The sequence below is a fragment of the Odocoileus virginianus genome, chromosome 6 (assembly GCF_023699985.2).
Source record: "Odocoileus virginianus isolate 20LAN1187 ecotype Illinois chromosome 6, Ovbor_1.2, whole genome shotgun sequence".
NCBI lineage: Eukaryota > Metazoa > Chordata > Mammalia > Artiodactyla > Cervidae > Odocoileus > Odocoileus virginianus.
The window spans coordinates 54867003-54889180 of record NC_069679.1 but is presented as its reverse complement, the minus strand read 5'-3'; the positions used below and the strand labels follow the sequence as shown (position 1 = coordinate 54889180).

At 40.8% G+C, this 22178-nt stretch overlaps 1 protein-coding gene across 2 annotated transcripts; it reads left to right on the top strand.

The window, feature by feature from the left end:
• Positions 1 to 5875: 5875 nt before the first annotated feature.
• On the top strand, positions 5876 to 20619 carry CNIH1 (cornichon family member 1). Of its 2 annotated transcripts, XM_070469374.1 has the most exons (6): positions 5876 to 6072; positions 11917 to 11985; positions 12234 to 12281; positions 15931 to 16043; positions 17308 to 17451; positions 19717 to 20619. In XM_070469374.1, exons 1-6 carry the CDS (start codon positions 5992 to 5994, stop codon positions 19742 to 19744), a joined length of 483 nt encoding a protein of 160 aa, XP_070325475.1. In that variant the 5' UTR covers positions 5876 to 5991; the 3' UTR covers positions 19745 to 20619. The 2 variants fall into 2 exon arrangements, with proteins under 2 accessions (XP_070325475.1, XP_020752770.1); XM_020897111.2 differs by lacking the exon at positions 12234 to 12281 and having other exon boundaries at positions 5886 to 6072.
• The last annotated feature ends 1559 nt before the right edge of the window (positions 20620 to 22178 follow it).

The following is a 22178-nucleotide window of genomic DNA, read 5'->3' as shown; positions in this document are numbered from 1 at the left end:
TCAGTCGTGTCTGACTCTTTGCGACCCTATGAACCGCAGCATGCCAGGCCTCCCTGTCTATCACCAACTCCTGGAGTCCACCCAAACCCATGTCCATTGAATCGGTGATGCCATCCAACCATCTTATCCTCTGTTGTGCCCTTCTCCTCCTGCCCTCAATCTTTTCCACCATCAGGGTCTTTTCAAATGAGTCAGCTTTTCGCATGAGGTGGCCAAAATATTGGAGTTTCAGCTTCAACATCAGTCCTTCCAATGAACGCCCAGGACTGATCTCCTTTAGGATGGACTGGTTGGATCTCCTTGGAGTCCAAGGGACTCTCAAGAGTCTTCTCCAACACCGCAGTTCAAAAGCATCAATTCTTCTGCGCCCAGCTTTTTTCACAGTCCAACTCTCACATCCATACATGACCATTGGAAGATCCATAGCCTTGACTAGACGGACCTTTGTTGGCAAAGTAATGTCTCTGCTTTTTAATATGCTGTCTAGGTTGGTCATAACTTTCCTTCCAAGGAGTAAGCGTCTTTTAATTTCATGGCTTCAGTCACCATCTGCAGTGATTTTGGAGCCCCCCAAAATAAAGTCAGCCACTGTTTCCATTGTTTCCCCATCTATTTGCCATAAAGTGATGGGACTGGATGCCATGATCTTAGTTTTCTGAATGTTGAGGTTTAAGCTAACTTTTTCACTGTCCTCTTTCACTTTCATCAAGAGACTCTTTAGTTCTTCACTTTCTGCCATAAGGGTGGTGTCATCTGCATATCTGAGGTTATTGATATTTCTCCTGGCAATCTTGATTCCAGCTTGTGCTTCCTCCAGCCTAGCGTTTCTCATGATGTACTCTGCATATAAGTTAAATAATTTTGCCTAAATTCATTGATTGTGCACTTGAAATGGGTATATTTCATTTTATGCAAAGCAAACTTTAATAAAGTTGATTTTAAAAATGAATGAACTCCTGTAGAAGAATCTCAAAGAAAAACCCCCAATATTATGCTGAGTCCAAGCAGCCAGATACAAAGAATATATATAATATGACTCCATTTAATGAAATTCAAGGGCAGATGAAGGTAATCTACAGGCATAGAAAGTAGGAAAGGGGTGGGGATGGGCCATGTGGGAACTTTGTGGGTGATGGTCAAGTTCTCTATCTTGTTTGGGAGTGGTCATTACAAGCGTGTGTACATGTATTAAAACTCCTTATACTCTTAAAATATGTGTTTTTCACTGTTTTGATATTTTACCTTCACGTGGTTTTATTAAAAAAGGCACACATAATAAAGAATAACAATAGACATATTTTGCATAGATGAGATTGAGTCATTTTTGCACGTTGATTCTTCTCATAGTGGTTGTATAATAGGCACTCCTAGGGCAAAGGGCAAGGTGGATGAGAAACCACATCTTGCTGGACAGCCTAATGCAGTCCGTTTGTGTGTGGTGGTTTAGTCGTTCAGTTGTGTCCAACTCTTCGACCCCATGGAATGTAGCCCACCAGGCTGCTCCGTCCATGGGATTTACCAGGCAAGAATACTGGAGTGGGTTGCCATTTCCTCCTCCAGGGGATATTGCCAACCCAGGGACTGAACCCACATCCCCTACATTGCAGGCGGATTCTTTACCGCTGAGCCACCAGCAGTCTATTTGTATGTAGCCTTAATCCAATGATTTAGAAATGTATGTGGTAAACAGAAAAGAACAGAACAGTCATCAGCTCTGCCTCATACATAGCAGTTGGGAGTCAGACATCATTCTGGAGGGGCAGCAGCTGCATTTCCCCAAAACAGGAGCTGGGGGAAGGGATCCTCCTTGAAGCAAATGAAGAATCCATGAACAAACCCTGAGCTCCGCCAACAGGAAGGATGTGGGAGTGGCTTGAGGGACAACCAATACTTTCAGCTCCATCTCCTGTTCTCCCCAGCTCTGGAGCTATTCTTTCCAAGGGTCCAGGTGCTACCCACAATCACCAGGTGAAGTTGCTTTCCCCCAAATATGCAAACCTCTTCTGGAAGACTTGGAACTACGGGCCCACAACTGCCTATGCTCAGTACTCAACGTAAGGGCCCAGGTCCTCCCACAGCATCGTGGGTTCCTTATGGTATACGTCACCTGGATGGCTTCTTCCCCACCTGTGGGAGACCTTGAGTTGGTGGAGGACCGACTTACCATAGTGCTGGGGCTTTCTCTTTACGTTACTGCCATGTCTTGGCACAGTCTACCCGCCTGCTTTTTACGGAGCAGGTGTGTGGTCTGCGAGCCTACTGTGCTGAGGCAAGAGGAATGTCTCCTTGGAAGGACTGAATGTGGTGCTGAGCGGAGCGGCATCACTCCCACTCAGGGGTGGATGTGTGGAGACGGCCGGCTGTCGAATGGCGGAGTTCTCTACAGACGCCAGCGGAAAGGAAAACTGAGCTCCGCCGCCAAGTGCTCTTCAGAGTTTGGCAAGGTGGTGCTCGTTCCCATGGACACTTGCAGCTTCCTGGAGCTCACGTTCTCCTGACTGCTCAGCACCCCCTCTTCCCTCTTCCTCAGCACTGGCTTGCTTTATTTAGTCTAAGGGGCTGGCAAGTTCTCTCAGATTGTATCTGAACTTTTGGGATCCATTTCGATCCCTGGGCTGGGCAGATCCCCTGGAGAAGGGAAAGGCTACCCACTCCAGTATTCTGGCCTGGAGAATTCCATGGACTCTGTAGTCCATGGGGTCGCAAAGAGCTGGACATGACTGAGCGCCTTTAACATTCACTTTCTTAGACTGCATGCTTTGTGTTTGTGGCCTTTATTTTCTAGCTCTCCGGTGGCTGACCTGCACCTACCTGTCTGGGCTGAGGGCCTAGGCAGTAGTGGGTGGAGTGGACACAAACTCATAGAAAGATGACTTGAACAAAGGTGAGTCAGGGAAAGAGAGAGGAGGAGGAGAGAGAGAGTGAGCAAGCAGAAGATTAATCTGCAGTATCATCCAGTCCCACGCATGTATGTAAGGAGAAGCGAGAACTTAATTCACCATGTACTACAAAATTATTCCCATGGGCTAAAAAGGGTTAATGCAATGTCTAAAAAAATACTGAGATTTGTTTGCACTTACTGCTGATAATGGTCCTCCAAAATGTCAAAGAAATCCAATCTTTTCCTCACACGCTGCCTTGTCTATGGTTGGATGATCTAATTAACCATTTGCCCTCATTAAAATGGGTGTATTGGGTTGGTCAAAAAGTTTATTCAGGTTTTGCCATAATTGCTTATGGAAAACCAAACAAACTTTTTGGCCAACTCAATATTTTCTAAGCAGTTACAGTTGTGTACTATTGTCTGAAGCAATGCTCTCCAATAGGACTTGATGTGATGATGGAAATAGTCTGTATCTACGTTGTCCAGTAGGGTATCCAGAAGCCACAGCAGGCTATTGATCTCTTGAAATATGGCTAGTGGAGCTGAGGAACTGAGTTTTTAGTTTTATTCAGTTTTAATCAATTTAAACAGCCACACATGACTAGTGGCTCCTGTATTAGCCAACACAGGCCTAAAGTTTACCTGCGTGCTCTGCTAAAATGTGAAGGGAGCCTCACACTGCCCCAGCCTCTGAGTGAATCAGTCAGCATTTTATCTGACTTCCACCTTCTCGGGCGATTCATCCCTTCTAGAACTGAGGGTGGGTCCTTGGAAGGCTGTCCCACTTTGTGTGATAAGGTGCTCGACATAGTTACCAGGCAAGGGAAAGATATATTTCACGTCATGACCTGAAATAGACCGCCAGCTATTTCTTTAGCAAAGATGGATTTATTCCGGATCAGTAGAGAATTGCAATTCAGGATCTGTATCCATGTGCAAGTCGTCCAGTTGGCAAGGGGAGAACACTTTTATAAAGGGGGAAATGGAAGTTGGGAGCACCGTGGCAAGCATAGATCCCAGGACTTTTTGTTGGCTGAGTCCTTGCCAGGAAAGAAGAGGAAGGCATCTTCTTCCGGTAGGACTCTGCTGTCATCACAGGGCAGGAGAGCTCCCCCTTCTGGTCTCCAGACCCTGTTTAATTCAGGTTTCCATTTATTAATTTTTCACCAAGGGGGCAGGGGAGCTAGTTGCCAAAAGGTAGATCCTCAAGGTAAATGGTGATGAAACATCATTTTCCAAAATGTAGATTGGACTCATTTATAAGAAGGTGGCTGGCTCTCATGGTTTGGCATGGACAATTTTCCTCACCAACTCTTGTTTCCCCTGACAACAGGAAACTGTCTGATCTCATTAGATCATGAGTTCTCCTGGCACAAATATTGCCTAGTGCTGCATTCTGCCATGCTTCCATGGTCTGTAGTACCATATACATCTTTTTTGACACCTACCTCTCTCTCACCACTGTATCCAGTCAATCAAGTCCTACTGAGCATTTCTCCTAAATATTATTAAATCTATCCACTCCTTTCTCTCCCAGTTTTCACAACTTTAGTCAGAGTCACAGCAACTTTTGCCTGGATCATTCTTATGGGCTCCTTGCTTCCAATCTCTCGCTTCTCTAATTAGGGTCATCGTGTCAGTTGGGCAATTTGTATACTGCCAGAGGTGACTGGCCAAGGAGGTTAGTAGGACTGAAGAATAACCTGCATTCTTGTGCCCAGGTATGAAGCTCTGTTTATCTGGAGAGAATACCTTTATAATTTGCACCAAGGTGCCACATAATCCTGATGGCTATCCAAGACAGCAACCACTAGCCATATGTGGTTCTTTAAACTTTAATTAATTAAAATAAGTAAAATGTAAAGTTCACTTCTTCATTTATACTAGCTACATTGCAACTGATCAAGAGCCACTATATTGAACAGCGCAGATAAAGAAAACTTTCACCATTGCAGAAAGTTCTGTGGACAGCACTGGACAGACTGCTTCTAAACCATTCTCTATACATTTTGCTGGTGTGAGCGATCTTTTAATGCAAAGCTAGATATGTCCCTCTCTTGTTTAAAAGCTTTCAGTGATTTCCACTTCATCAGCAGCAATCATTGAGCAGGGGGGTGAGCCAATTTTCTGGATCTCAACCAATATTAAAAACAAAACAGCAAAAAAGAATAACAGGATAGGTACTTGTGGATATGTAGTCTTGTTTTGTGAAATTTTTGTTATATCTGAATTTCTTTGTCTCTATATCCAGATGTCCATCTCTCTATAATTCAACGTGTGTGATGTTCTGTTGTGTTGCAGTGAAAAAGTCAAATTGTGTATGGTGAGCTGATTGAAAAACATGGGCTTACGGGATATGAAGTCTGAGCTCCTTAACTGGCATATCCTTGTATGATATGATCTAAACCCTAGGGGACCCCTTTCAGACTCTCAGCACTGTCTTAACCACTAATCTAGAATTGCTAAGGTGGTTTCACCTAAGACACTGAGCTTTTTTTCTTACTTTCATCTCTGCCTTTGCTTTCGTTGAACCGTCTCCTTGGAAGGCTGATTCTATAGCCTGGACAAATATGCCTGGACTACTTCTATCCATCATGTTAGCTTTACTTAAGAAACGCCTACTCCAGGAATCCTTTCCTGGACGCTCCAGGGCGGGTTGGGTGCTGTGCTCTGACCTTTCACAACGTGCCACAGGGTTATAATACGGTAATGATTTATTTGCATATTCATTTCCGGCATTATACTAACGTCTTTCCGTGCAAGGATTATTTTACTCATTTTTGTATCTCAAAGAAGAAGCACAGTATTTGGAAGATACTGGGTACTCATTCAATGAACATTTTTGTTCAAAGAATAAATAAGCGAAGTAAACAAAATAAATCAATCCGCTATGCAAACAATATAAGTGCATGGCGAACTCTGGCCACCGGAGGGCGTCTTGCACCGGGACCGGTGCGCAGGCGCATTGGAAGAGCAGGGGGCCGCGGCGGCGGGGGCGGCGGCAAGAGGCTGTGTGGGCTGTGGCCGCGGGAAGTGAATGGTTTTACCCAGAGGGCCCTGCGCGGCCTTTCTCCGCTGGCACCGGCGCTGCTGCCTTCTCCCCGGCCATGGCGTTCACGTTCGCGGCCTTCTGCTATATGCTGGCGCTGCTGCTCACCGCCGCGCTCATCTTCTTCGCCATTTGGCACGTGAGTAACCGGGGCCGGGGCAAGGAGGGCGAGGTGGCGGCGCAGCCTCTTCTTGCCCCGGGCCCGTGGTCTGGGCGGCCACGGTCTTCGGAGGTCGGCGCGCCGGGGATGGGGCCAGGCCGGGGCGGTGCAGGCCGCGCGGCCAGGGGTCTACGCGCCCCTCCGTCCCCGGGTCGGGAGCTGCAGGTCCAGGAGGAGTCGAGGCGTCGGGCGGTTGGCTGGCTGCGCCCGCGGTGTCCCGGCGCAGGCCGCGCGCGCCGCTGCTCTTCCCGCGCCGGGTGGGGCGGCCGCGACGCTGACGGGGGCCTGCGGGATAGCGCTTAGCTAACCCGCTCCGCATCCCCGAGGTCTCGCGTCACACGCAGGATGTCAAGGGCGCAGAGAGGCGTGCTACGTGCTTAGCCGTAATGAAGTTTGCCTAATTATTGTTAATATTTCATACTGATTGCCTTTGTTTTCGGGTATTCACAGGAGTGTGGCCCAAATCGTAACCTACTTTAGATAAATTTCCAACTCCGCTTTTCAGCACTTCAAGTAAAATCACTTTTTCCTCCCCGGATTCTTGTTGCCCAGTGAACTTTGATGCAGGTTGAATTGATTACTTTGTTGACCTTAAATCCGAACTTTTCCCCTAAATCATACTTTGACCTACGGAGTTTCTCCAGAGACAAGTCTTCTTAGCCACCTCTGTATTCGGAGTAGTTTGACGTAGTAGAGAGAGTTTCATTTTGATTTTGAAAATGCTCAGAAAACTTAGGCTTCTCTAGGACAGTTTTCCCCCTTTTATTCATATCATGTTGCGGTACAGAAGCACATCCTTACTGGTCCCTGTAAGGAACAAGTTAAGTTCTCTGTGAAATAGTTCTGCAAGAGATCTTTACGGATTCTTGTTTCTCTAAAATAGTTATGCAAGATATATATATATATATATATATTTTTTTTTTTTTTTTAATTTATTTTTGGCTGCCCTGGGTCTTTGTTGTGGTCGTGGGCTTCTCATTGCAGTGTCTTCTCTTGTTTTGGAGCCTGGGCTCTCGGGCTTACAGGTTTCAGTAGTGCGGCACGCAGGCTTAGTTGCCCTGCCGCGTGTGGGGTCTCTGGACCAGGGATCCAACTGGTGTCTCCTGCATTGCAATTCAGATTATTAATAACTGGACCACCAGGGAAGCCCTCTTCAAGAGATTTTTTAAGGATTCCTGTTTCTCTAACATAAGATTAGAAGCAGCCTTTTGGAAATCAGCATTCATTTAAAATTTATCTTATGTTTGCTCTGCCCTCCGTACCTTCTGGAATATTGGTCTTAATTTGGATGATGGGGCAGGTTCACTCTTAGGTAAATCTTAAGTCAGGTTTCATCATGTCCATAGCAAGGTTTGTTACGGAACAGAGGAGCAGAGTGATTTAAGTGGCAGCAGTGTCGTGTGCAAAAAAAAAAAAAAATCTAAATCCATTTCCTTTTGCTAAAGAGGGTGATTATGTTTATAAATATTTGAAACCCAACTGCTTGTGTAGTGGGGAATGCTTATGCAGGCTGTTAAGTAACTGTTCCCTGGAAATGCTTTTCAGTAGGAACCCATAACTTGAAGAGCATTTTGGACTCTTCTTTGACTCTTCCTTAATAAATAAAGATAATTCGGGATGCAGACTACCTCTGCCTTAGTAAGCCTCTGATGAAACTGAAATGTGTGGTTCCCTGCCATCTGTAGATGAGGATTTAGTCATTTCCTGCTTCATGGGCACTTGTTTTCTGATGAGCTGATGAGGATTCTTAAGAGCTGTGGATGCTTACATTTTGAACTAGATTGTGTTTGACTTAAAGAAAACCTGGAAATGCACTTTTTAAAAAATGGGCAATTTAAATGAATATGTGTTTGGGTGAATTAGGTATTTGGGGGGGAGGTGGATTTCCCAGGTGGTGCTAATGGTAAAGAACCCACTGGAGGAGACATGAGAGACACAGGCTTGATCCCTGGGTTGGGAAGATCCCCTGGAGGAGGGCACAGCAGCCCACTGCAGTATTCTTGCTGGAGAATCCCAAGGACAGAGAGGCTGGTGAGCTTTGGTCCATAGGGTCGCAGAGAGTCTGATATGACTGAAGTGATTTAGCATACAGCTCGCACAGATAGTTTTAAGTCTTGTTATAGAATTAAAAATTTGTTTGTACTCAGATTAGTGGAGAGCTTATGTCCTTAGGGATTTCTTAGTAGTTCAGAGGATTATGCATCCTTTGGGAACAAATTGAAAATTCTAAATAAAGACATAGTTTTAATTTTTCTGTTATCTATGTAACCTTCAGTTTGTTTTCTTAGGTAGTTTAAGTATCTGTGAGAAGAGTCATCTGGAAATTTCAAGTATAGATTTAAAAACTCTCCTTTATGTTAACTCTTCTATGGAGGATTTTTTTTTAATGCTGATGGTTACATTTGTCAGTGTAGTCCTCATTCATGTGCTTGATGCTTTTTGGAGAACAGAGCTGGGGAGCACAGGCTTGTTTGAAAGCTAAAAGTGCAGAAGTCATTCTCCAAAGATGTGCATCAAATTATTTATTTTCGTTTTTGAGCTTCTGTGGAAAATTTTGTGAACATCCTTGTCCAGACCCACAGTCACAAAAGATTTGAAAACCACTAGTTTTAAGAGTCTCTTCAGAAGAGTTTTGACAACTCTAGCTTATAGCACTCAAACAGAAACCCATTCAGCAACAAACTCATTAAAAGATCCTTTGAAGTCACCTGAAGAAAATGTCCAGTGGGAAAAAAGTGTAAGTACAAGTGTCATACTTTGCTATTAAATTGGATCTTGTTAAAGGGAAGTAATTGTATTTGTGATCATGGTCCTAGTCTTAAAGCTTATGGTGGTGGTAGTTTAGTCACTAAGTCGGGTCCGAGTCTTTTCAGCTCCATGGACTGTAGCCCACCAAGCTCCTCTGTCCATGAAGTTTTCCAGGCAAGAATTCTGGAATGGGTTGCCATTTCTCTGAGAGTATATCACAGCTGATATCAGATAATTGACTAATAATATCTGTCAGTTCAGTTTAGTTGCTCAGTCGTGTCTGACTCTTTGCGACCCTATGAACCGCAGCATGCCAGGCCTCCCTGTCCATCACCAACTCCCTGAGTCCACCCAAACCCATGTCCATTGAGTCGGTGATGCCATCCAACCATCTCATCCTCTGGCGTCCCCTTCTCCTCCTGCCCTCAATCTTTCCCAGCATCATGGTCTTTTCAAATGAGTCAGCTCTTCGCATCAGGTGGCCAAAGTATTGGAGTTTCGGCTTCAACATCAATAATATCTATAAAACATCATAAATTGATATCTTTAATTGTACACTTGTGTTTTTAACATGTATGTGTGTTATGGGTCATTGAAAGTGAAAGTCACTCAGTCGTGTCAGACTCTTTGTGATGCCATGGACTATATAGTCCATGGAATTCTCTAGGCCAGAATACTGGAGGGGGTAGCCTTTCCCTTCTCCTGGGCATCTTCCCAACCCAGGGATCAAACCCAGGTCTCAGGCATGCAGGAGATTCTTTACCAGCTGAGCCACAAGGGAAGCCCAAGAATACTGGAGTGGGTTGCCTATCCCTTCTCCAGCCCATCTTCCTGACCTAGGAATTGAACCAGGGTCTCCTGCATTGCAGGCAGATTCTTTGGGCTATCAGGGAGTCCCAAGGGAAAATGCCTTTTGGTGAGTTCTGTACTTTATTTTAAGCATAGGGTTGTTTTTTTTCCCTCCCCCACCTTTTATTCAGTAAATATTGATTGAACACTTAACTATGTGCCAGGCACTATTTTAGGCCCTGGAACAGAGCAGTGAACCCAGCAAAAACCTTTGCTTTCGTGGAGCTTATATTTTAATGTTTAATTTCCTTCCATTTCTGTTTGCATTAGAATTTTTATTAGGCCAGGTTGGTGAATTTTATAAAAATTCCAGAAATCAAATTCATCTTTTTATGAAGCTAAGGATTTTAACAGGATTTAAGGATTAAGGTTTAAGGATTTAAACCAGCATATTAAAAGGTAGAAATATAGGACTTAAGTGATTTTTGGTAATATTGAGTAGCACTGTCTCACATATAAAGATACTAGTCCTAGCCCACCAGAGGAAGGGCGGATTGAATTCTCTGTCCCTTGGGTGATTAGTGGCAGCAGGTAAAATAGCTTCTCTGTAAACTTGGGGCCTTTGGCTTCTTACTGTGACATTGAACACCACAGAGTGTTGTGTCACCCCAATTTGATTTTTCGTGCATTTTGGTTTTGAAATTCTGTGTTCACTGACCCAAAATATTAATGCCACATTTCTTTTCAGAGTTTGGACAGAAACATTTTTAACCCCCGTTGACGTATTTTTTTAAATTAAACTTTTTATTTTGCATTGGAGTATAGCAAGTTAACAATGTTATGGTCGTTTCAGGTGGACAGCAAAGGGACTCAGCCATACATATACATGTATCCGTTCTCCCTCAAACTCTCCTCCCATCCAGGCTGACACATAACATTGAGCAGTGTTCCCTGAGCTATACAGTAGGTCTTTGTTGGTTATCCATTTTAAATATAGCCGTGTGTCCCTGTCCATCCCAGACTCCCTATCTTTTCCCCTCCATCCTTTCCCCCTGGCAACCTTAAGATCATTCTCTTGAGTCTGTGAGTCTGTTTCTTGGACAGAATAATTTGTGATTCTTTCCATGGTTGTTTTTTTTTTTAATGGTATGATTTAAAAAAATGTATTTGTTCATTTATTTATTTATATTAAAGTTGATTTTAGTTGATTTACTCTTGCCATGTATTTTAAGTGAGTGAGCTCTTTCCCCCCTTACCACGTATGTAACTGTTTCACTTGTCACACCCTGAGAAGCTGGCCTTAACCTGGGCTTTACCTTTCTTTAGTCTTTCGTTTGGTGACCAGATGAAAGGACCTGCACGTGGCAGGAATATACTGAGGACATGAAACAAGGTCAGATTGATCACTTTTGTAGTGGCCTTAAACAGGCCTACTCTTTGCTGTGTGGTGTCTTAAGGTTTTTTAGAATAAGATGCCCTTGAGGCAGAGGACTGGAAAAGTCCTCGCTCCTGAACAAGCCCTGGTGCAAAGCCCGTGCCAGGGTGTTTGGCAGCAGGAGCCTGCGATGGCGTTGTGTCCCACCTGACCTTTGGTCCTGTGCAGAAGCTGCTATTCTGAGGCCATTTCTTGAAATTTCCAAATCAAAGCAGGCCCTTGAAATATATGTGTTTGGACACAAATGGGAACAAATTGAAGCATGCGAGTCCATTTCTGGTGTCCTACTGAACACTGTGACGGAGGTGGACATGCACAGATGATTAAAAACACTTCACCCTGAGGGGCACAGAGTCTGGAGGAGGGCACAAACCTGAACTTAAATCCTCTCTAGTATGAGCAATGCCAGCCTGGTAGCCTTATAAAGCCTGTACTATGTGGAGATGATAGACAGGCATGCAGTTATTTCTGCCCAAGGAAGTCAGGGAAATCTACTGGGAGGGGTTGACATAGGAAGAGTGTTTTTTAGGATGATAAAGAGGGGTTTCCGTAAATAATTATGGCTTAAGGAAAGACTATTTCAAGCAGAGAAAATAATTTGAGTGGAGGCATTGAAAAAATTGAAAATTGAAGATATTTATCATTTTAGTGATAATGATGTACATGTTTTCAGTTCTTTAAATGTGATTATAGTTATTTGTTAATGAGCACATACTGTGTTTACTGTAAACTGGTACATGTAAAGTTAGTACACTTCTTCATTGACTTTATTGAATTATTGCTTGATGGGGCAGGTTTGTTGCCACTTTTTGTTAAAGTGGGAGATCCTAACTATTTTATTTTTATTTTAGATTATAGCATTCGATGAGCTGAAGACTGATTACAAGAATCCTATAGACCAGTGTAATACCCTGAATCCTGTAAGTTATAATATAGGATATTTCTCTAGATTTTTAAACTGTTTTTGCTTTTAACTTGATATAATTAGAAAATGGCCAGTATTCTCAGTAGCATGGTAAATTTGTACTTTTTTTAAGTAGGCAGAATTTTAAAAAATATTCTTTTTCCTGTCCTGCTTGACTATTCTGACTATTATTAATCTGCTGGTGATCTTGTCAGCTGTCATACTAACATTCTTCCAATCTGCTTTTTACATTGTCGGCCAAAGACAGTTGAAAAGGTCAAAAAGATTAAAAGAGTCAAAATTGCATTAAAGGTGTGTACTGCTTTTTAGTTTAATGTTTTAATGCTGCTTTCATTTCATGGGGAGGGCTAGGCATTTGTATTTGTAAACTGTTCTGTTCAGTGTGCTTGTTCATATGCCTGTTGAGGTTTCTGATTTCATGAAATTTCATATTTTATGCAAATGTTTGCTTGCTGGCCCAGTCAAGTAGGGAAAGCTGTTAAATGCTCATGCATTTTAAAAAATGTTATAGCTATAGGCACTTCAATATTAGATTATTAGGTACAGTGTTTGAAAGTTGGTTAACCTGAAATGACTTTAATAGGTGAGATTATTCTTCTTTTGTGACTTACTCCGAGATAGTCTGTAGGTGGAGCCTTTAGTACCATATCTACTTTTGTCTTTGGTTCTGGAATTTATTTACTCTTTCAGCTGCTGTTTATTCAGAACCTTTTACATGGGTAGCCCTGTTCTTAGGTTCTGAGATCTTGGAGTAATGCTTACCCTCCGACTCATGCTGTCAGAATTTTGTGGTTAACAATTTGTATACAAATGTCTGCATAGTTATTTCTAGTATATCCAGTCTAAATTTCTAAAGCGGAGCTGTCTTACAGTAAGTTCTGAGCTCTTCTGGATTTAGTTATAATGTGGCCCCATTGTGCTTGGGGCCATATGTTTATTTTTACTTCATTTAGTTTGCTCATTCAGGAAGATTCTCCTTTAGACTGTAGGTTTGATTTTTGTTGAACTGGCCAGAAACCGTAAGGTTGTTTGTAAGAAAGCAGTGTGTATGTCTTCAAGAAATAGACTACTAATTCATCTTTAAAAATTACTTAATGAAGATGAAAACATATATAGATTTGAGCTGTGTAAAACTGAAACACTGGCATGCCAGAGAGATTTTATTTGGAAAGGGTCTGTGAAGTTAATTTGCTTCTTTATCATTGTTTCCTAGATAAATAGGAATGATGGAATACATTCCTAGTTTGTCTGTAAAGAACTGATACAATAAGACTTGATGCAGGTACAGTTAAAAGTATTAGCTGTTTCTCTACTTTTATGAAACAAAATAAAAGATAAATCTGCTTTCTCATTGGAAAGTAGTAGTGTTCATTGTAAAACGTCTTAACTTACCTTTAATTGTTACCAAGAAGTTGAGCTGAAATTTCTCCTTTGATGGTTGTTGATTAGTAGTTTCCTATTTTCATTGGCTTTTCATTACTTCAAATAACCAAATGATGATGAAGATAATAATAGCTGAAATCAGATGAGGGCTGTCCTGGGTGCCAGGCTCTGTGCTAAACATCTTTACCTGAGTTTTTTCATTCAGTTTTCATGACAATCCTGAGGCGGGTATATCATACTCTAAACGAGAGTAAACTGGGGCTTAATGAGGTTCTAGCACTTTGCTCAGGGTCACACTGCTAACATAGAGTCAGAATTGGAACTCAGCCTGATTTTTAGCTTCAGATTCTTCTGTTTTCCTAATTTACTGTAAATCTAAGATGGATTCATTTCATTTTAACATACAGTTTGTGATTTCTAGCTTTTTTTAATGGAAAGAAATTCTCACTTTGTGCTTGGGACCTCCAAATGCTGCAGTGGGTCAGAGGGAAGCTTGTACATCAGCCTAAGCTGTGTTTTGGATAGGATGCCGATACTTGGCTCAATAGCAGTGCATCTGACAGTTTTCCCTATTGAGAGTTTGTTTGACAATTCTGCCAAAGTACGGGGGAAGACAGACAATTCCATCTTAGAGTGCGGCTCTTACCTGGAGAATAGTGTGGCTTGCATGTTTAAGTACTGTCGTTTCAGCCGTATTTGCATGGGGTGTTTCTTATGAATACTAGTTTTTGTGTAAATGTTGGTTCCTAAATGGAATAATTTTGTGGCACTTATGGGGAAATTTCATTACTGAGGAATGAAGAGTGCTGGTCTTCATGAGAGATGTATAATACAAGTTTCTGGATTGCTTTGAGGAGAAGGGAGGGAGTATGGCATTTGTTTCATACTAGAACTGGTAGAATTGCAGATGACCTTCATTATCAGTCTTATTAAAGAAGACTGTTTAAAAGCAGTAGGGAGCATGCTTTGAAAGTCATTTTCTCCCTATACATTAGTCTGGAAGTGTAGAATGAAAACTTGAATGATGATTTGTATTGTTAGATCGGTTGGTTTTTAGAGAACTGAAATAGGCTTATTATACTATAAAGAAAAATCTTGTAATTTAAACTAGTATTATAAACAGCAGCTCTAGTGGAACTCCTAATAAAATGTATATTTTTCTTGGTTTGTCCTGGTTGTAGTCTTTGTGTTTCAAAGACTTCCCTGTAGACGCTTTCTTGTTTTCTTACAGATGTTTAACTTTGATCTTAACTAAATGCTGATTTAACAGTTCATGTTATTTATATGTTTATATTTGTGCAGAGTTTAATCTTATTACTATATTACTTAAATTTGTGGAAAATACAGATTAATTGGTTTTGTTGGAATTTTATTTAAAATAGTATTAATTAAAAACTTTGCTTTACAGCTTTGAATGGGAAGGATAATTTGGGAGTACTAGAAAATGTATAAGTACTTGAAATGTATAAGGCTTGAATAAGTAATATAATTATATTATTTCTACAGCTGTAGTTTTCCCTCAGGAAAGATCTGGTGGTAGAGTACAGGCACATTTGAGAAACTGGCTTTGCAGCTGTGACTTACTGTAGGACACTGGCTGAGACTTGCAGTGAAAGGTTTTGGTATTCGTATTTAACAGAGTCGTTAGACTGAAATCTTTAGGATGAGAAAGATAATTTAAAGCATGAACTCTTGGTCATTTATAAAAAGCATTTTCCTTGGGCTAATTTATCTTCACTTAATACTGCTTGCTATCAAAAGATGTATTTTGTTTTTGAGTTCTGAGCCGCTACTAGTCTGCTGTGTTTGTAGCCCTTCCCTGGAGAAAGCGGGCCGAAAGAAGCAGGAAAGCTGTGTAGGGATGGGAGCTCAGGAACGGGGAGAATTCCAGTTTTATGGTTTAGATCCCAGTCTTTTCCCTCCTACATTGCAGAAAGCACATTGTTTGCATCTGTGCATTTTAGTGTTCTTCCACTCCGACTGTGCTGAGATTATTGGCTGTTGGCTTTCCATTGAAAAATTACTTTTGTGGTAATGTGTGTTTTGCTAAATATTGTATTTGTAGCACCCTGGTTTCTGTTAAAGGCTTAAAAACACTAATGTGTAAACTTCTAAAGGGAGCTTTGTTCTTGTGAATTTTTTTATATCATGTTGCATGTGATCAGATACTTCATTTTTATATTTTTATCATTTTTAAATAGTGGAAAGAAAAAATATTCTAAGTTATTCTAAGTGATTAGCAAATAGCTGTGTTTGAACAATCTGGGTGGTAACTTTGTATAATTTAACCTGTTGTTGTAAGAATTTGGGTTTTAAATTTTGAGTCACATATTATTGTTTTAGTGCAAGCTATAACCTCTGGTCAGTTTGCATATAATCCTGCTTTTGGTCAGAAGTTAAATATGAAAATAAAACTCAGTAGCATTTTTCATTTCTGATTGTAAGAAAACAAGTGCTTTTTCACCATGGAAACTCAGTTGCCACCTGCCCTGCAGCTTAGCAGTTGACTTAGTGCGGCGGTGCGTGATCGCCGGTGACTGGTGTGTTCTCCCTGCAGCTTGTCCTCCCGGAATACCTCATCCACGCCTTCTTCTGCGTCATGTTTCTTTGTGCGGCAGAGTGGCTTACGCTGGGTCTCAACATGCCCCTCTTGGCATATCACATTTGGAGGTAATACTGAGATACACTTCTAATACTTCTCCTAATTAAATTTTAATTATACTATGGTTGTTACGATTATCTTAACATACTAGTCACGTAAATGAAAGTGGTGGTGGTTTAGTCACTCAGTCGTGTCCGGCTCTTGCGACCCCGTGGACTGTAGCCCACCAGGCTCCTCTGTCCATGGGATTCTCCAGGCAAGAATCCTGGAGGGGGTTGCCATTTCCTTCTCCAGGGGATCTTCCCGACCCAGGGATCGAACCTGGATCTCCTGTACTGCAGGCAGTTTCTTTACCGACTGAGCCACCAGGGAAGCCCCTTAAATGAAAGTAGTTGGCATTTATTTTTTACACCACATGGATGAACAAATAACTGCTTTAATACCTCTTATGGAGCTTATGTTACTATTTGTTAAAGGGGTTTTAAATATTAAGCTGTATCTCACTTACAGTAATGTGTGCACAGTCTGAAGTGTACAGCGCAGTGGATTTTTATGTCTGTGTACACTTGTGAAACCACCACCCAGATAAAGATATACGTTAGTTCCAGCCCCCAAAAGAGTCTCTCGTGACCCTTCCCAGCTACCCTCTAACTTCCTCAGGAGAACCAGTGATCTTTTGTCACTTAGATTAGTTTTGTCCATTTCTGAACTTCATGTAAATCAGATTGTACAGTGTGTGTCCTTCTTTCTCCTTGTTTACTTTATGACTCTAAATTTGGTTATTTATAAAAGAGTCATATTTCATAACTTCTACATGTTTTGTTTCAGATAGGCCAAGTCTCATTGCCCTTGACTTTAGGAAGTACACGTGTAAGAAATACTTAGAAGTAAAGTGGTTTCATATCTGTAATGGGCTCTGATATGGCTCAGGAAAAAGTGTTTATGTATTTAGAGAAGGGAAAGAGAAGGACAAAGCCTCATGGTTAATGTGAACATTTGGAACATCTTGGTAAAGGCTTCTTTATGTTAAAGTAGAAAGTTGAAAGGAAAAAATCGTCTTTCCTTTTTTACAGTTATTTGTAATTCTCTTGGATTTCTGAAAGTGTAGAGGAGACCAGATGGGCCTTGTTTTAACTGCTCTGTTTTCCCCTTTAGGGGCTCTAGTTTTAAAATTAAGAGGATAAAAGGAAAGAACTCCACCTAGAACTAAAAGTACGCTTCTGTATGTGGGCCACCTCTCATTGTAACCAATATTATTTTGAGAAGAATGCTGCTGTCCATCTTGAAGTTTAGCTTCCATTCTGAGTGGCTAATCAATTGTGCTTATTACAGGTATATGAGTAGACCAGTGATGAGTGGACCAGGACTCTATGATCCTACAACCATCATGAATGCAGATATTCTAGCATATTGTCAGAAAGAAGGATGGTGCAAATTAGCTTTTTATCTTCTAGCATTTTTTTACTACCTATATGGGTAAGTTTAAAAAATGAAAATACCATTTTACTTTGCTGCCTGAACCATTTGCAGGCGTTAGGTCTGAACACCTTAAAACCCACTTGAAGAGTAACTCACGTCCTGAATGGTGGTACTGGTGATGGTGCAGTGCACACTGACAAATTCACGCACATTGACTAAACTGGTACTTGTCAAGGCAGCCAGCTGGTGTGCAGTCAGAGGCAGAAAACGGGTGGGGATGCTGCTTCCAGAGTCTCAGACAGCCGGTGAAGGATAGTCCTCATTTTCCATGGCAGAGCAAGAGCATGTGGTTGTGTCCATTTGCAAAAGTTTTGGCTTGCCTCAGTGTCTGTCTCAAGATTATGTTTAATTTTTTTAAAAATCATTCTCGTTTAACTATATGTTCTACCCTTTATTTTCTGGTTTGCATGCTCTGTATGGCATGAAGGAAAGAAAAGTTCTGTCATACAGGATGGTGCAGTTACTGATTTTCATCCTTTTATACTGAGATGGACTCATATCATTCCTCTCGATCAGGGTTTCTTGACCTTGGCACTGTTGATATTCTGGGCAAGACAGAATTTGCTGTGAGAAGCTGTCCTGTGCATTGTAGAATGTTCGGCAGCATTCCTGGCCTCTATCCTAGATGCCTATAGCACCCCCTGCCCCAGTGATAATAACCAGTAATGTCTCTAGACGCTCCCAGATGCTCCCTGTGGGGTGAAATTGCCCTGGTTGAGAGCCAGTATTCTAGGTGTCCTGTAGGTGGAGGAAAACAGCTGCTTATTAAAACTGGAATAAAACTAGGGCTAGAATACAGTTATAATTTTTCTTTATATAAATACATCTCTCTCATATTTTATTGATATGTATTCAACTTAGAAATTTCCACCCAATTTTCAAGATATGAGGAAAATTGTATTAGATGAAATTATTGCAGTAATTAAGGTTCTCTTCCCTCTCCTTTTTGTCACTTGAAGACTTGCTTAGTATTAAAATGGTAGGCATGTAGTCATATTTCTTGTTCATACTACTTTCCATTATGGAAGAGGGTGAAGTGCTAGACTAAAATTTATGGAAAATGAACTTTTAGGCCTTTAGAGGTTATATTTGTGAAAAATGATTGTCTGCAGATGTTCATACATGAAACAGAGTGAAGAGGTTCTGAAAAGTGAAATTCCATGTGTCCTTTTAATTTCTGTTAATTTTCATATTTTAGTTTCTATAATAAGTGTCTGAAACAGCGCTGGCATTTAGCAGACACTTAAAACATACTTGTTGAAAGAAGGCAAATGAATTATTCATTAGAGTTGTGGGAAAATGTTCACCAGAAGATGGTGTCACTATGTTTTCCGTTTTATTTGTTTTTTAAATTTTATCATCTTTGGCTGCGCTAGGTTCTAGTTGCTCTGTGGGGGCCTTCTCTGGTTCTGGCAAGCAGGGCCTGCTCTTTGCTGCGGCGTGCAGGCTTCAGTAGTTGTGGCTCATGGGCTCTAGAGCATGGTTTCAGTAGTCGGTGGCATATGGGCTTAGTTGCTCTGTGGCATGTGGAATCTTTCCGGACTAGGGATCAAAGCCTTGTCCTCTACACTGGCAGGCGGATTCCTATCCACTGCGCCACCAGGCAAGTCCCATTCATTTATTTTAAATTGTCTATCAAGCTTTGCTCACCTCCTTGCTTTGTATTTCCATTTAGACACACATGCTCTTGAACCATGCTCTCTCACTTTGCCCTGCATGTAGGATTCAATGGTTATTGCTTTTTATTTTGCTTTTTGGTCTCCTTTTCTTTTTAAACTTGCTGCTGTTGCCTAGAGCTTTTCTCTAATGGGAAAGTTCCTTGATCATTCCTGTCTGTAAAATGGGGATAATAATGGTATGTACCCTACCTCCTAGGACCTGGCAGAAGGCCTGGCATGAAGTGAGCCCTTGGAGGTGCTCACTCCTATTCTTAGATACAGCTCTGGAGCAGTGTGCTGTTTTGGATTGCTTTTCTAAGCTCTGATCCCCCATTAAGCTTTCAGCTGTGCTGTTCTACTTGCTAAAATTGGAAAGGAAATAGGGGACAACTCAGCCCATGTACTGAGCCAGTCGTACCTTAGGCAAAAGTCCATAAATGCAGATTAAAATCGTATCGTGAACTTGTCATTGGTCTTACCATTTTCTGTGATGTTGTGATACCACAAACTAGTTTACTATATAAAGCAGACTCAACTTTTTGGTACTGTTAGTTTTTATAGTTAGAAATGTTTGAATTAACAGTAGCCTTTTTCTTCTTTTCAGCATGATCTATGTTTTGGTGAGCTCTTAGGACAACGCTTAGAAGAATTGGTCCAGTTAAGTGCATGCAAAAAGCCACCAACGAAGGGATTCTATCCAGCAAGATCCTGTTTCCAAGAGTAGCCTATGGAATCTGATCAGTTACTTTAAAAATGACTCCTTATTTTTTAAATGTTTCCACATTTTTTGCTTGTGGAAAGACTGTTTTCATATGTTATACTCGGATAAAGAATGTAAACAGAATCACGTATAAGTTAATATAAAATGATACCTCTGGTGTCGACAGGTTTGAACTTGCACTCCTTGAGGAACAGCCGACCCCCTGAATGGCTGCGTTGATTATTGACCGTCCTTAGTCGTTGGAAGCTTTCCTTTATAGGAACTGGTAGGGCTCACTTTGGTTTTATTGAAATGCCATTTAATTATAAATTAGTTGTAGATATCAGGTGCTTCTGATGAACTGAAAATATGTATCTGATCTGTGGGAAACTTCATGGGTTTCCTTATCTATCATGTAGGTGATTATATATGGATGCATTAAAGAAACAAGAGCGGGAATTTTTCCCCTTGGACTTGAAATACTACCCCTGTATATTGCATGAATGAGAGATTTCCCCATATTTCCACCAGAATAATATACTTGCTCTAATTCTTAAGCATAAGTGAACATGATACAAAAATACACGCTGACTTACTTGTGAAGAATGCATTTAAAGCTATTTTAAATGTGTTTTAATTTGTGAGACTTTACTTATTAAGAAATTGGTTAGTAAATGTTTTAATCTGGTGGTAAAGGTATTCTTAAGAATTTGCAAGTACTTTAGATTTTCAAAACCGAATGAGAGAGAACATTGTATAACCATCCTGCTGTTCCTTTAGTGCAATACAATAAAACTCTGAAATTAAGACTTATTTTCAGTGCATTGTTTTAAAGATTATAAATAGCTATTTCTTAAACTTGCTTATTCCAAATAAAAGACATATCACTGTCAGTTTTTTAAGAAGATAGTAGAGTATTACTTTTTTGTTTTTTAATACCATGCTTGGATCTAAAAAGGACAATTTTTAAATGGTTAAGTACATTACCGTCTGTTGTCACTTGACAAGATTCATAAACACTGATGGCATAGCATCATCATTTTTCTTACTAATTAAAATTATTGTGAAACTTAAAAGGTTTAAAGTATTTTTTTCCTTTTTGAAACAGCAGGGTTTTAAGGTGAAATGAGTTATACATTTGTGTTTGGGTTTTTTTTTTGCTGCTGCTTGAAAGGCAGGTGATTTATGGCTTGCATGTTTTCCTAAGCATTCTTGTGGTTTATTTGAGAGGAGTAAGTTAAGGCAATTGAAAATAGTGTAAGTGGTTCAAAGTTTCTTAAAGGATCAAGGGAGAAAATCATATGTAGAAATTCCACGTAATGACCAAGGGGATTTATGGATGTGTTTGTGCAAGTCTTATTCTAAGTAGCCCTTGAATTAGATGCTGTTTTATGCTCTGCTAGTGAAGAAATGCTTCCCCACCTTCGGGAGAAGGTTACTATTTTGAGATTGGGTAATAGGGGTAAATACATTGAAGAAAAGGATATAGAACCAGAGAGTGAGGAGAGTCAAACCATTTCATAATGAGAGACGCTTAAAGACCTTGCATTTTGTAGTCTGGAGCACACCTCAGGGGATCTGACTGTTCATTCGTTCATGCAGTAAATTGTTAATTGAGCCCTAGTTAGGCACTGTAGACTTGTGATCTGAGTATAAGCAACCATTTAGCTTCTAATCCACCCAATTGTACCAGCATGCACTCATTTTTCTTTCTTGTTCACAAGAACTTTTTATCATGAGAGACTTGGCCAAGTCTTCTGTACTTCAGATGAGTTTTCTGGGGCAGTTACTTTTGTATTCCCATCAAAGTATTTTCATGAGCCCTTCCTCTCTCTTAGCAACCACCACATTCCTTTGTGAATTTTAACAAACATCCTTTTAATAATTATTTCACAGTATTCTCCAGGATTAATGCCAGGTTTATTGGTTGCAATGTGTGGAAGCCACCTTCACATGTTTCAGAAGTTAGATATGTAGTCCTTAGCTAATATGTCAAGGATGATTGACAGTCTGTGGTAGGTTGTTAGGTCCTAGGCATGTAGATAATTAGAATATTGGGTAACTGGATGCTCTCATAATATCTGCTCTTTACCTTCACCAGTGTTTTAAGAAATTAATTCATTTACCAAGAAAAAGCAGAAACTATTTGCAGTTGACAGTATGCCAGTGGTTCTTTTCTTTGCTCTAAATTTAATTTGTTCCCCTGTTAATCTGGTTTGGGTGGTCCTAGCCATATTTCTATTATTCCTGCATGTCCAGCTGAAACATAGTCTGGGTTCATAATCCTTTCCAGCTTTAGTCAAGACTGTACCCTGTGCAGCCACAGCTGTTTATTTAGGAATTCATTCTTCCTTTGTTACAGTTAC